We start from the raw sequence: 12,422 nt of genomic DNA on the forward strand, positions 1-12,422 counted from the left end.
AAAAAAAGTTTGGGGAACGATTTTACTGGCGAGAGGAGGCAGATTAAGGCTGGGGTTCCTGCACTGTACATTTCAACAAAGGCACAGTGGAGGGGGTAAATAAAGTTTATTGTGCTTGTTCTTGATGACAGGTTCCCTTTAAGCCTAGAAATGTTTGTCTAGGTTTTTTTTTTAAAGGTTTTCAGCTTGGGTCATCCATCTTAGTGGTTGATAAATGAGGCATGTGAGTCTGCTGGTGTTTTGAGACTTTTGTCTGAAAAGTCACAAAAAAGTGACTTTTTTAAATTTAATGTTTAAGCAACGCCTTGCCTACGCCTGCTCTTGACGTCCACATCTGGCTGTTAATGATAAATCCAGCGAGCATAATTTTTCCTTTTTTTTTTTTAACACCAAGGTGTGCTCAGTTATTTATTTTAAGTACAGCCAGCACACCTCCAGTATTATTTAGAGAGTATGGTGGCTTCCAATTTTATCTTGGAGTTTGCCCCAATACTCTTACATATTCTTGTAATGTATCTTGTACTTGGGGAGGAATTTTATTTCATTTTCAACTGTATGTGCTAGGATGGCACAATGCATCGAAATCTACTTATACATTCAATACCATGTTTCTATTATTTGCCGTACTGAATGACTTCCACAGACTCCTTGTATCTGTGTGCAGAGCAGACATCGGGCAGGGAATCCTTTCGAGAGATGTGTCGGGTTAGCGGCAGAGCAGGGACCATGATGTCATCAAGGCGATATTACCATCTGTCCATATATGGTCTCTACATCTCCCAGGGCTTCCCCAGACACAAGGGGGCATATTTATCAGGACCTCTGCGCCACGCCAGTGGCACTGAAGCCCTGAATAATTGCAAATGCTAGCACTTGCGCTTATTTGCGGCAATCCGCCACCTTCATGCCAGTGGGGCCTGAGGGGGGGGTCGTGGCTAGCCGAGCGGAGGGCACGGCCGGCCGGCGCAGGGCATTACTGTCCATGCGCCAGTGACTTTTTATATGTGAAAAGTCGCCGGCTGCGTAGGCCTGGCATAAGATAAACGCTCCGCCTGTTTCCGCCTCTTGATATATGCCGCTGCGAACATGCAGCACGAGCACCAACGTATAATAAATATGCCCCAAGGTCTCTTGGTGGCGAACCTATGGCACGGGTGCCAGAGGCAGCACTCGGAGCCCTCTCTGTGGGCACCCAGGCCATCACCCCAGCATGAAGGTCACCAGACAGAACTCAAAGAATCTTCCTACAATGATAGATGAATTTTCCCTCCTCCTTTCAACTGTGTTGGTGTCTTTAGGAGGCTGAACGATTGAAAGTTGTCAAAGAACAAGGAGAAATAAATTACTGCTTAAATTGTGCTCTGCTGGCACTTTGCTATAAATAAGTGGATTTTGGTTGAAGTTTGGGCACTCAGGCTCTAAAAGGTTCGCCACCACTGCACTAGGCTATCGGCTTAGTGGTTGTCTATTGAAGGATTTTTTTGTAACAGAGCTGTACTGTGACTCTTCTCAGATGATTATTATGGAGAGGATGATCATTATTATGGAGTGATTATTATATTGTAAGCATATTATACAATTATGGTAAATTAAATGAATAAAAATGTCTAAGCCAAAAAAATAAGGGCTCATCCAGACAGCCTGTCTACTGCTCATCTGCATAACAAGAGGATGTGATGTCTGCTTTTTGACCATATTATTATTATTATTATTATTATTATATCTTTTTGCCCCACGCAGTTGATCGCCTAGCAACATATAAAGAAATAACACTTTGCATTTGGATATCATGCATGTGCCATCCATTTTTTTTTTTTTACAGATCCATTGACTTCTATGGATGTACGTGATCCGCGTGTGAAACAAAATAACGCATGCAGAAATTTTTTTTTCTCACTGTCTGCACATCCATGAAAAAAAAACGGACATGTCACATAGGAAACAACGGGTCTGTTTGCCATCTGCAAAAAAAAAAAAAAGAAGATCTACACGGACATCAAAAGCGGCCATCTAAATGAGACCTAAATTATATTCTTTAGTACATTATTTTATATTAATATTACCAGGACAACCTTTACATTACATCTACTACACTGTCAGCACTAAATGCAAATGCCATCAGGCTGAGCCCCGCCCCCAGACTTCTGCATTGTATATTTTTTTTCGTTAAAGTATCGTATCGGTATCAAGTATCACACAGAAAATTCTGGTATGGGTGCAGCCCTAGTATGCACGATGGGTGGATAATTCTTTATGATTGCAGACCTTTCAACAAAGAAGACAATCTGTTATGTGGGGAATAATACGGCTGGTGCAGCAGGCGCCTCTCCCAGGATCACATGCTCCCGTTCTGTACCCACGTTGGCTTCAAGGGTAATGAGAAGTTCAAATAAACCTTGTGCTCCTACCGGCTTTGTATCAATATACAAACAATGTATCTTTTGTATGTAAATAACGTGTTCCAGGGGGTAGTAGTATCATGTAAGTAATGCTTTAACATTAACATTCTGGTCCATAAGAAATTTAGCGAATACATAAAAAATGCTGCTCATTGTTCCAAGTCACTGGACCTTCCCTGTAGTGTTTAGGACCCATTATGGACCGACAGAGCACTGGATCTGTGAGGCCAATTTAAAATCTGCAACAGATTTGGTTTGGAGCCACAGATGCCGATTCTGACAAAAATCGAATAAGACACATGTTCCAATTTTTCATTTGGCAAATACAGACCTGATCATAGTTAGTGAGGGCCATAGAGATCCATTTGTGTCCATCTTATAGGGGTTGTACCAGATTAGGAAGTTACCGTATTCCCTTTTACATTGGATAAGGAATAAGCTGATCGGCGAGGGTCCATCTGCTGGTTTTCCCATTTGATCAACCGTGGACAGGGAAAACTTTTGAACCTGGTACAACCCATTTCAGAATCTTTTTCTATAATGGAACAGAATCATGAAAATGCCACAACCATGTAAGTAGCCTAAATCAGACAATTATTTTGTTGCATCCCAGGATGATTATTATTATGAAGCATTTTGTTTCTATACTAATCTAACCAAGACTCTCTCCTGGGTTTTAGGCCTGATGGCCGACACATTGTCCATATTCAACTGTGAATAGACAATGGGGCACATTTACTTACCCGGTCCAGTCGCGATCCAGCGGTGGGTTCTCTGTCGCTGATTCGGGTTCTGCCGGGATTCACTAAGGTCCGTGCGTCGATATTCACCAGGTGTCGCTGCTGCGCCGAGGTCCGCCGGAGTACACCTGCTTTTTTCTGGTGTATGTGAGTGCTTGATCTTGCGACACAAATGGCTTTTTAAATTCCGCGATTTTTCCGAATCCTTCGGGTTGTCCGGTGGCCACGCCCCCCGATTTCTTTCGCGTGAAAATTGGCGCGATTGCGCCAAAAATCGATCGCGTGCGCCACAATCCCGTGAAACACAGCGCAAAGCAGAAATATTCAGGAAAAACCCGACGGATTCGCGGCTGCGGACCCTTAGTAAATGTGCCCCAATGAGTGACTAGTCAAGGAGAGAAGTGGAGAAAGGCAAATTTCACTAAAACAATTAAACTTATGCCAATTTTTATAAATAAAAAAAATCTTGTTTAAGATTTGCATATGGTGTCCTCCTATGTACAAAAAGACTGGACTTTATTAATAGAGACCTCTTGAATACATCTTGCACTCTTAAGACTAAAGTTAGCTCCTTTGAAAATGCAAAAATAAAATTACCCCCCTCTATTTTTAAAAACAAATAAAGAGCTACAGCAAACATACTCTCCGGCCCGCTGTACAGAGAGCAAGTATTCACATCAGGTAAAGCAGCTTAAAAATATTACCCTAAAATAGTCTTCACTTTGTACCAACACTATAAATATTCCCTATTTGCAGCTGTAGAGTCTTTTTTGCCTCTTATCAAGTTGTCTGATCTGGTAACTTGTCTTGAGGAGGGAGGCTGCTGGTGGGTGGCGGAGCAGAGTCCATGATGGGGGGTCTTATAGGCTGCGGAGGGAAGTACAACTCGCCATGCATCGGGTAAGCTGGATAGTGATGCGGAGGAGGGGGAACAGGGCTTCTCACTGCAATAACAAAACATATACAAATTACACACTAGCTACGTACATGGTGATAACCCCTGTATATTGTACATACACCATTTCATAGAGCTCTTCTATGCAGAGCCACTACAAACAGTGTGCAGTCATGTTACCTTCTTCTACTTCATCTCCTCCTTGAAAGTAGGCAAGTAAGTGGAAAAGTAAGTGAACATACTTTTGCTTTATGAGCAGAAAGCAGAGTAAAGAGACAACCAGATCTTCAAACCAGCTTGTAGTCTAGTGTGATGTGTAAAATCCAACTATGGCAGCATAACTTACTTGGCATGTGTGGTGGTGGCATGCCTGGATAGCCTGGTGGTCCGTACATTTCCATCGGAGGAGGCGGCATAAGAGGTCTTCGGAAATATGGTGCTCTGGGGTCTCTGGGTAACAGGGGAACCCTCATAGAAGGAGGTGGGTGCATGGGAAACTCTCCAGGTGGACCATCCATTACTTCATTATCCTGACTGGATGCTCCAGATACATTCTGCAGAGAATAAATGCTGAGGCTAAACTGGTTGCTGGTCTCTAAGAGAACACTCTTGAAAGGTTACACAGTGTGCAGATAAATATATACTGCGGGATTGTCATCAGCACTTCTCATCACACATTTGGGCACTTACATTGGCCTCTTCCTCTCCATTTCTGCTAGTATTCATTCTCGCCTTATGTTCCGGTGAGGATCGACCATCTGTGGAGTTAACCAAACATATTTCTGTACATATATCTCAACAAGAGGTTACTCAGTTATGGTGGATTCTAGGAAAGCTTGGTAAGCTCGTCCATTCTAACGAGTCCCAAAACTTTGTTTACCAGTCCAAAATTATAATTTTTATTTTATGTTGTGAAGCACAATTCTCTCAAGTTTTGGTGAAAGGTACTTATTAGGACTCTAGGAAAGTTGGCGGACAGTCTCTGTAGGAACTGTAACAAGGGCCATATGGACCTTCACCCACATATTGTATTATAACAAATGCACTTCTGTCTTAGTGGTATTTGCTCTTAATGCTTTACATACTAAATTCTACGTCGTGTGCAGGTGACCTTACAAAAAGCACTTACAATGCCCTTTCTTTAACTTTTAGTTTACTACGCAGACTTGAATTCCAGAACTACAAAAATAGTGAAGTCATATAAGAAGTCACTCAGCTTTCTTAAAAACTAAGAGAAATTATGATCATTGATTTTAACCATGTAGGATTTTGACTGAAACGGTCACTACAGGACTTGAAGTGACATTTTAGGGCGAGTACACCACATATTAGAATGCAGTCTATTTCCATTTCTGCTTGTCAGGTCTTTCTTGCATTTTAGCCTCAATAATCACAACGTTACCTGCAGAATCCATGAAGGGTCTGCCCTGATTCCTGGTCAACTCCGCAGGTCCAGAAAACCTTCCTGATGGGGGTGGATAATGATAAAACCTCTCTGTCCGTCTATGTGGGAAGGGTGGCTCAGGGTAAGGCAAGCCTAAGGAACAGAATGAATGGTATAAATACAATGATACAAATGCCCTCTCAACATTCAGACACATAGAAGACCAAGCTCCATTCATTTCTGCACAGCCATGTCTTTCCACCTCCGGACAACCCCTTTAAGCCCTCCATAGACATCAGATAAATAATGCCTGAAACCGCCAATTTCAGGGGTTTAGCAGACTAAGGTATGCAGGACATCTTGACTTTCCCAAAGGCAAGATTTGGCAAGTTGGAAATTCAACTACTCAATGCTTTTTGTTTTTGGGAAATAAACCAGAGTTTTCTACTTTAAATTTCATAAAAGCCTATGAGGTAGACAGGACAGATTGATGCCAGTCAAATGAACAGGACAAAAGCTTTTCTATATGAATGGAAATCCTCACACTCCAACAGATAGCCAGCACTATGCCTGTTATGTGAAATCCTAACATGTCAGCCAAACAAGGCCACATGGATCTATTTGTAGCTCTTGGGGGGTCTGGGGGAGCAGATGTGATGTATTTGCAGTGTTCTCTATCAATGTCTCACTCTTCACAATTAATTCTGAGTTACAGAAACATCTGTTCAGAGCAGTTACCTGGTGGAGGGACATTGTTCCTCTGTTCCCTGTCCCAGGGTGGTGACAAAGAGCCGGCATCTGATAAGGTCCGCTGGTGGTCCGCTCTTCTTTCAGAGTTTACATCTCCTCGTTCTTTTGGCCCTGGGTATCCTGGATAATATCCTTGTGGTCTCACACCTAGAATCAAGGCATAATCCACATCAGAACTTTTGTTTTGTCTTTTTACAGCAGTTGGTGCTCAAGAGCTGCTTGTCATACTGTGGTCCAGTAGAACAAACCAGCAATCTCATTCACTGTCTATGAGAGTGCCAGAGATTGTGTTGGAAATTGCTTAGCATATAACTCCATCATAGAGGATAAGGGCTAACAACCTAACATTGGGGGTCTGACTGCTGAAACCGTTGATTATCAGATTGTTATCCCCCATCCTGTACATAGGTGATAACAATCCAACTTGGTACAACTCCTTAAAGCTAATAGTTGAGATTTCACCGCAGACGACCTTGTGAGGTGTCCCCTTTTCTTATACGAACATAAAAAGAGCTTTTCCAGAAAAGTCAATGGAAAGCCTCCAATATACCTCTGTCTGCACCTGGGAGCATCGGGGACAATCTCAATGGACCTTCCAAGAGGGTGGGAGGAGACAGGAAAGCTCGACTTTCTGGATGACGATTGATTGGAGACATTCCAAATGGCGAGTTCTCTACAGATAGCACAGGCAGAAGACAGGTGAGAACATGGACCATGGAAAGGAGGCTTTGTCTTTACAGGTGCTGGAGCCACCTGCAAGTACTGGACCTTTACAGAGTGGAATCTAGACACTAATGCCACAGAGGAGATGGGTACATATACAGAAGTATTACATGGGTAAAACTAGGGCAAGAAGTGGTGTAGAAAGGTTACTAGGCATGAGAACACTAATGGTCACATAACATTTCACATGACTAACACATGGTGTAAGGCTGGAGACACAATTATACCTTGATGGTTAATAAAAGCATCTGCATAAGCTACCAGGAGACAAGAAAAAGACAGAATCGACATATTAAAGCAGATAAAAGAGCAAGCAATCAACCCCTGACCCCCAGAAGAGAAGTAGCATACTACAGTTGATCTTAACAAAAACCATAGAGATATCACTCTGAAGAAAAAGTTTATTATGATTTCACCCAACTATGATAATGCCCCAAAACGCTGCATCGTCTGTTTCAGAAAACCCCACAATTCGAAGGAAGCAGGGGCTGCATATCCTTAGGTTTCCAGGCACAGTGGCGGTCCTGGTCGGAAAAACAGGTCCAAGCCCCAACAATGTACAGACCCTGCTACCTTATAATTGTGGGGGCTCTTTTATCATCTCAAAATCTTTATAAAACAAATAATACTACCACATCACACAATACTGCCATTTAGTATCATAACAATAGAATAAATCCTGTGACTTTACCTCTGCCTATTGCTTGTATAACATCCAGGGCAAAGGGATCTTTTTCCAGAAGTTCCAGTTTATATTCCGCTTCTGTCAGCCTATTAATGGGGTAGAAAAGTTTTACAAAGATTATATTATACGGTTGTATGGTCAAAAACATAAATGGGCATCTTCCCTTGGAATATTGTCATGTAACCTAACATTGTTGAAACTGATGTGTGGTTAATGCTGGCTGAATGATCCGAAGCACCCGAACTTGTGTCGCGTTTTGTTTTGTGATGCGTTTAAATATTTGCGATTTGCTGGAAAGCAGTTTGCCTTTAAAGGGCTTGTCCACTTTCAGAAAATAATTGATATAGTTTGTGTAAGGAAAAGTTATACAATATTCCAATATACTTTTGGTATTGATTCCTCACCATATTCTAGATCTCTGCTTGCTGTCCTGCTATAGAAAGCTTTTATGTTTACTTCCAGTGAATAGAAATCTGTCCACGGTCATGTGATGGACACGCAAGTGCACAAGCTGTAAACATAGAAGCCTTCTATAAAAGGACAGCAAGCAGAGATCTAGAAAACTGTGAGAAATCGATACATAAAGTATGGTGGAAATAACTTTTCCTTACACAGATCGTATCAATTATTTGCTGATAGTGGACAACCCCTTTTTTCATCAAAGTCCCAACTTTTAATGCGTCCTTCAGTGGTGGAAAAGACGATTGCTTTCAGCTTATTACAATTATAAAATGCATTTGCAAAAATGCAACAAAAAAAAAAAAAACTCAACGCCATGAAATGAAATGCAATAAAACTTGCGCTACCTAGTCTTATGGCCAATATATCTGCATTTGGGGGTTACACACAGCCGTGCAAGTACCAGACCACTCATGGTGCAGAAGGTGTGCTGGATTGATGAGGTGGTGCTCTACAGGAAACCAGGTTTATCTGCTGTGTATGAAAGATAGAGCCATATCCAGGTTTCATCGAGTAGACCAGGATGCCGACTTGCGGCTGGGTGACCGGCCATTGTACAGCACTTTCTCGAACCACTGACATCTGCCGGCTGAGCCATATGTTTAACTACACAGTCTTCATTGTCATGGAGAAAATAAGTAAGCACTTACTACAAAAATCCATATCACACAGTGCAAAACATTTTATAATTTCAACTTGCACGGTTTGATATAGATTTTTGGAATGTTGTTTTCTCCAACACAACGAAGATGGGGAAGCGCTTAACTATGCATCACCCGATACTCTCAAGAGAGCACCCTACAAATGTGAACCGGCCAGTCACCCAGATGCAAGCCGGCGTCCTGTTCTGTGCTCCTCCTTCATACACAGCTCTACAATGTATTACACCAGTGAATGGGGCTTGTATTTTATGGCTTTCACTGTACGCCCCAAATGACATGTCTACTTTATTCTTTGGGTCGGTATGATTACAGGGATAACACATTTGTATAGATTGTATAAGGTTTTCATACATTTACTAAAATTAAAACCTCCTGTACAAAATCTCTTTGGGATTTTGCCATCTTCTGGCGCTAATAACCTTTTCATACTTTGGTGTACGGAGCAGAGTCATTTTTTGCAACTTTTGATGACGTTTTCAATTATATCACTTTTTAGGTTATTTTTAATAACCTTTTGATTACTTATTGATATTTTTTTTTTATAAATTTTAAAAATGGCAAAAAAGTGCCATTTCCGACTTTGGGCGCTATTTTCCGTTATGGGGTTAAATGCAGTGAAAAAACGTTAAAATATTTTGATGGATTGGGCATTTTCGGACGCGGCAATACCTAATATGTTTATGATTTTTACTGTTTATTTATATCAGTTCAAGGGAAAGAACGTGATTTGAGTTTTTAGGGTTTTTTATTATTATTATTATTATTATATATACATTTTTTTTTAATTTTAATTTTTACTATTTTTCAGACTCTCTAGGGTACTTCAACCCTAGGTTGTCTGAACGATCCTGTCATATATGGCCAAACTACAGTATGTCTGTATATGGGGATTTTCCTCCTCATTCATTACAACGTGCTGATGTACACATTGTAATGAAAGGGTTAAAACAAGACAGCCTCGGGGCTTTGGAAGACCGGAGACTGTCATGGCGACGGATCGCCACTACCCAATGACTTCATGGGGAGCGACAACATCTTTTTGAAGCCGCCAGCAGCTTTGCCGGCGGTGATCAGAGGGATAACACCCGTGATCAGTGCTATCAGTGTTACCGGTAAGTCTCTGCTGCAATATGCAGCAAAGATTTACCGGCTATGCAGAGGGCTCAGCCCGTGAACCCTCTCCATGCACCAGGACCTGACGCGTGCCTGGAATACACGGCGGTCGGTCGCGAACTGGTTAAAGGGGTTGGTCAGGAATTATAATTGATGGTCTACATTCAGGACAGAGCCAGACGTATAGCTGCTGCTCGCACTCACTTCTATATGAGCCGTGGCTGTAGTTGCAGCTTCTGGCCAGAGCATAAATAGAAAAAAAAATTACTAGACACAGAATTTATAGTCTCAGAGCAGGAGTTGTTGCCTGCCTTGCACTTACTTCTGTCTAAAGTGTGCAGTTTCTTTTTTCACATCACTCAGGTATCTTTCTGCTGCCCTTGCAGTGAGCTACAAATTAAAAACACAGATTACTCAGAATATATGTAATTGTGTACATGTATATTATAGCCATTAGAGAAACAAGGCTTTCCTGAGGAAACACACAGTACAAATTACACTTACCCAGTTATCATGAGATTTCTTTTCATATGAAGTAACCTGGGGAAAAAAAAAAACAACTATAGTTGACCTATATTTGTCTGTCAAAAGTCATCTCAAAGATGGCGGTAACTACACAGTTCATGGCAGAGGCAGTAAAGCAGACATCAATGATGTGATGAGGCAAGGAGCCTATATTATTTTACAGAGCTGCATTCACTATGCAGTTAATTGTTAGCAAGGGAATCTGTCAGCAGTTGTCACCATACAAAGTTGCAGGCAGCGTTTTGAAGCAGCCCTGGGGAGCATGTGTTTTGCCATACCTTTGTGTATGCTGTTAGTAGCAGCAGGACTGTGAAAATTTAAAGCTCTCGAAGGTTGCTACCCAATACTTCCTGGAGCTTTTTATGGTCAAAACTACTGACAGATTTCCTTTACAGTAGCTTCCATACTACAGAGTGCCGCTAGATGCATGAGGAGTGTACAGGATCTGGAGTAACAGAGTAACATCAAATAACCAGAACAAGCTGTATAAATAGAAGCCAAAGGATGGAGGGCAGCAGGTTATTAGCACTTAAGCCTCCAGGCTTTATATGTAACTTGTAAAATGGGGTTAAATACAGACAGTAAATTGTATGACTAACCCCCTTATATAGGAGCAGTTATTTTGCGGCACAGATACCCTTCCAAATATTGCATAATAAGAAAGCTAACCTGATTTTGATAAGAGGAGACTGTCTTGTCCATTTCTTCTTCCAGTTCAGAGACTCTGGTCCTAGAAGACACAGGATTTGTAAGCCATGGGCAGGAGAGAATGCTAGGACTGACTGACGGATCAATCTTACTTTACTGTCACGAGTTCAGTGGTCGCCATGTTCATCTTCTCATCAGCTTTCGACAGCTTGGCCTCTTTCTGAATCCGCTCCTTCTCCTGTACAGTAAGTTTCCTAAAGAAGGAAAATGTGTACAGTGTATAACACTGATTGAAGGTAATGACGGATGTATTGAAAAGTATTAGGTTTACCTAAAGAGTACACACAAATCCTGCAGCATTTGAGGGATTGAAACATATATAATGGAAGCTAAATCCTTCCCATGAGATCTCAGACCCTTTCCCAGCTCCTAAGCTCATCACTGTACCCCCCCCCCCATGTCCTTCCAGCAGCTTACCCCAGCTGCATGTGGACAACCCTGCAAAATGTATGTCCAATGTTGGCATTGGTGATTTTCATTTTCTACTTTTAGAGAACGGCTTTCGTGCAACCTTGTACAGGCAGTTCCCAGATTACATAAAAGATTGGTTCTTTAAGATTGTACTTAAGTTGAATTTATATGCAGGTCAGAATTGGTAGACCAAATGTTACACGCATGCCTCCAGTTTGTGCCTATAACTGCAATGGCTTCCCGTCTCCTTCTGAATTCAATTTAAAATAATTACCCTCATCCACAAAGCTCTGCATAATGCTGTTCCTCCCAATCTTCTCTCATCTCAGTTTTTCGTCCTTATCGTGCTCTTCGATCTGCCAGCGATACTAGATTAATCTCTACCTTAATTTGAACCTCTCATGCACGTCTCCAGGACTTCTCCCAAGCTGGACCAATTCTCTGGAATGACCTTCCCCGGACTAACAGACTAATACCCAACGTCCCGCAGCGGGCGGGAGTGGGCCGGCACGGGGCGTTAGTGTCCCCGCCGGCGCACTCTCTGCCGCCAGCGATATAATAGTCGCGACTGTTTATTTCTAATATATGACTATGCAGCGGCGAGCCTATCAATCGTCGGTGCACAAGCTCTGGCCTATGATACATATGCCCCCATGTCTCAGTAGCCTCTGCAGTTAATTTACATATTATGAAGATAAAGTTTTTAACAACTTGGGTTAAATTCTAGGATTATTACATTAAAGATAAGGGCAAGACAGAGGAATCTACCATCAGGTCTACTTCAGAGGTCACAGTGGGCAGAGAGGTCCATCTAACTGGGGTGTGCTTAAAGGTCATCTACCACCAGATTGAAGCCCCTCGGGCTCATTTGCATACAGCCTTTCATTCAGGTGGTGGATGTCCTTTTAGTCGGGGAGCACCTATACCAGGGAGCACTGTCTGTAAGACTGACTACTAGCAGACCCTAC

The 12,422-nt window shown here is 42.0% G+C and overlaps 1 protein-coding gene across 3 annotated transcripts in view; it reads right to left on the reverse strand.

Annotated features, from left to right (window-relative positions):
- Nucleotides 1-3,569: 3,569 nt before the first annotated feature.
- Nucleotides 3,570-12,422, reverse strand: part of MIA2 (MIA SH3 domain ER export factor 2) — a 39,239-nt gene continuing 30,386 nt past the window's right edge. For 2 of the 3 annotated variants that reach the window (XM_072116248.1, XM_072116250.1), the window contains 12 exons: nt 11,136-11,237; nt 11,005-11,065; nt 10,315-10,350; nt 10,133-10,200; nt 7,583-7,662; nt 7,119-7,148; nt 6,719-6,841; nt 6,157-6,315; nt 5,437-5,571; nt 4,725-4,792; nt 4,381-4,588; nt 3,570-4,083 (listed from right to left, as the gene is read on the reverse strand). In XM_072116248.1, coding sequence (XP_071972349.1) covers nt 3,920-4,083; nt 4,381-4,588; nt 4,725-4,792; nt 5,437-5,571; nt 6,157-6,315; nt 6,719-6,841; nt 7,119-7,148; nt 7,583-7,662; nt 10,133-10,200; nt 10,315-10,350; nt 11,005-11,065; nt 11,136-11,237 — 1,234 coding nt within the window. In that variant the 3' untranslated portion in view covers nt 3,570-3,919. The remainder of the gene's footprint in view (nt 4,084-4,380; nt 4,589-4,724; nt 4,793-5,436; nt 5,572-6,156; nt 6,316-6,718; nt 6,842-7,118; nt 7,149-7,582; nt 7,663-10,132; nt 10,201-10,314; nt 10,351-11,004; nt 11,066-11,135; nt 11,238-12,422) is intronic. The other variant, XM_072116249.1, reaches the window with a different exon arrangement.

This window comes from Engystomops pustulosus, chromosome 7 (genome assembly GCF_040894005.1).
Source record: "Engystomops pustulosus chromosome 7, aEngPut4.maternal, whole genome shotgun sequence".
Classification (NCBI taxonomy): Eukaryota; Metazoa; Chordata; class Amphibia; order Anura; family Leptodactylidae; genus Engystomops; species Engystomops pustulosus.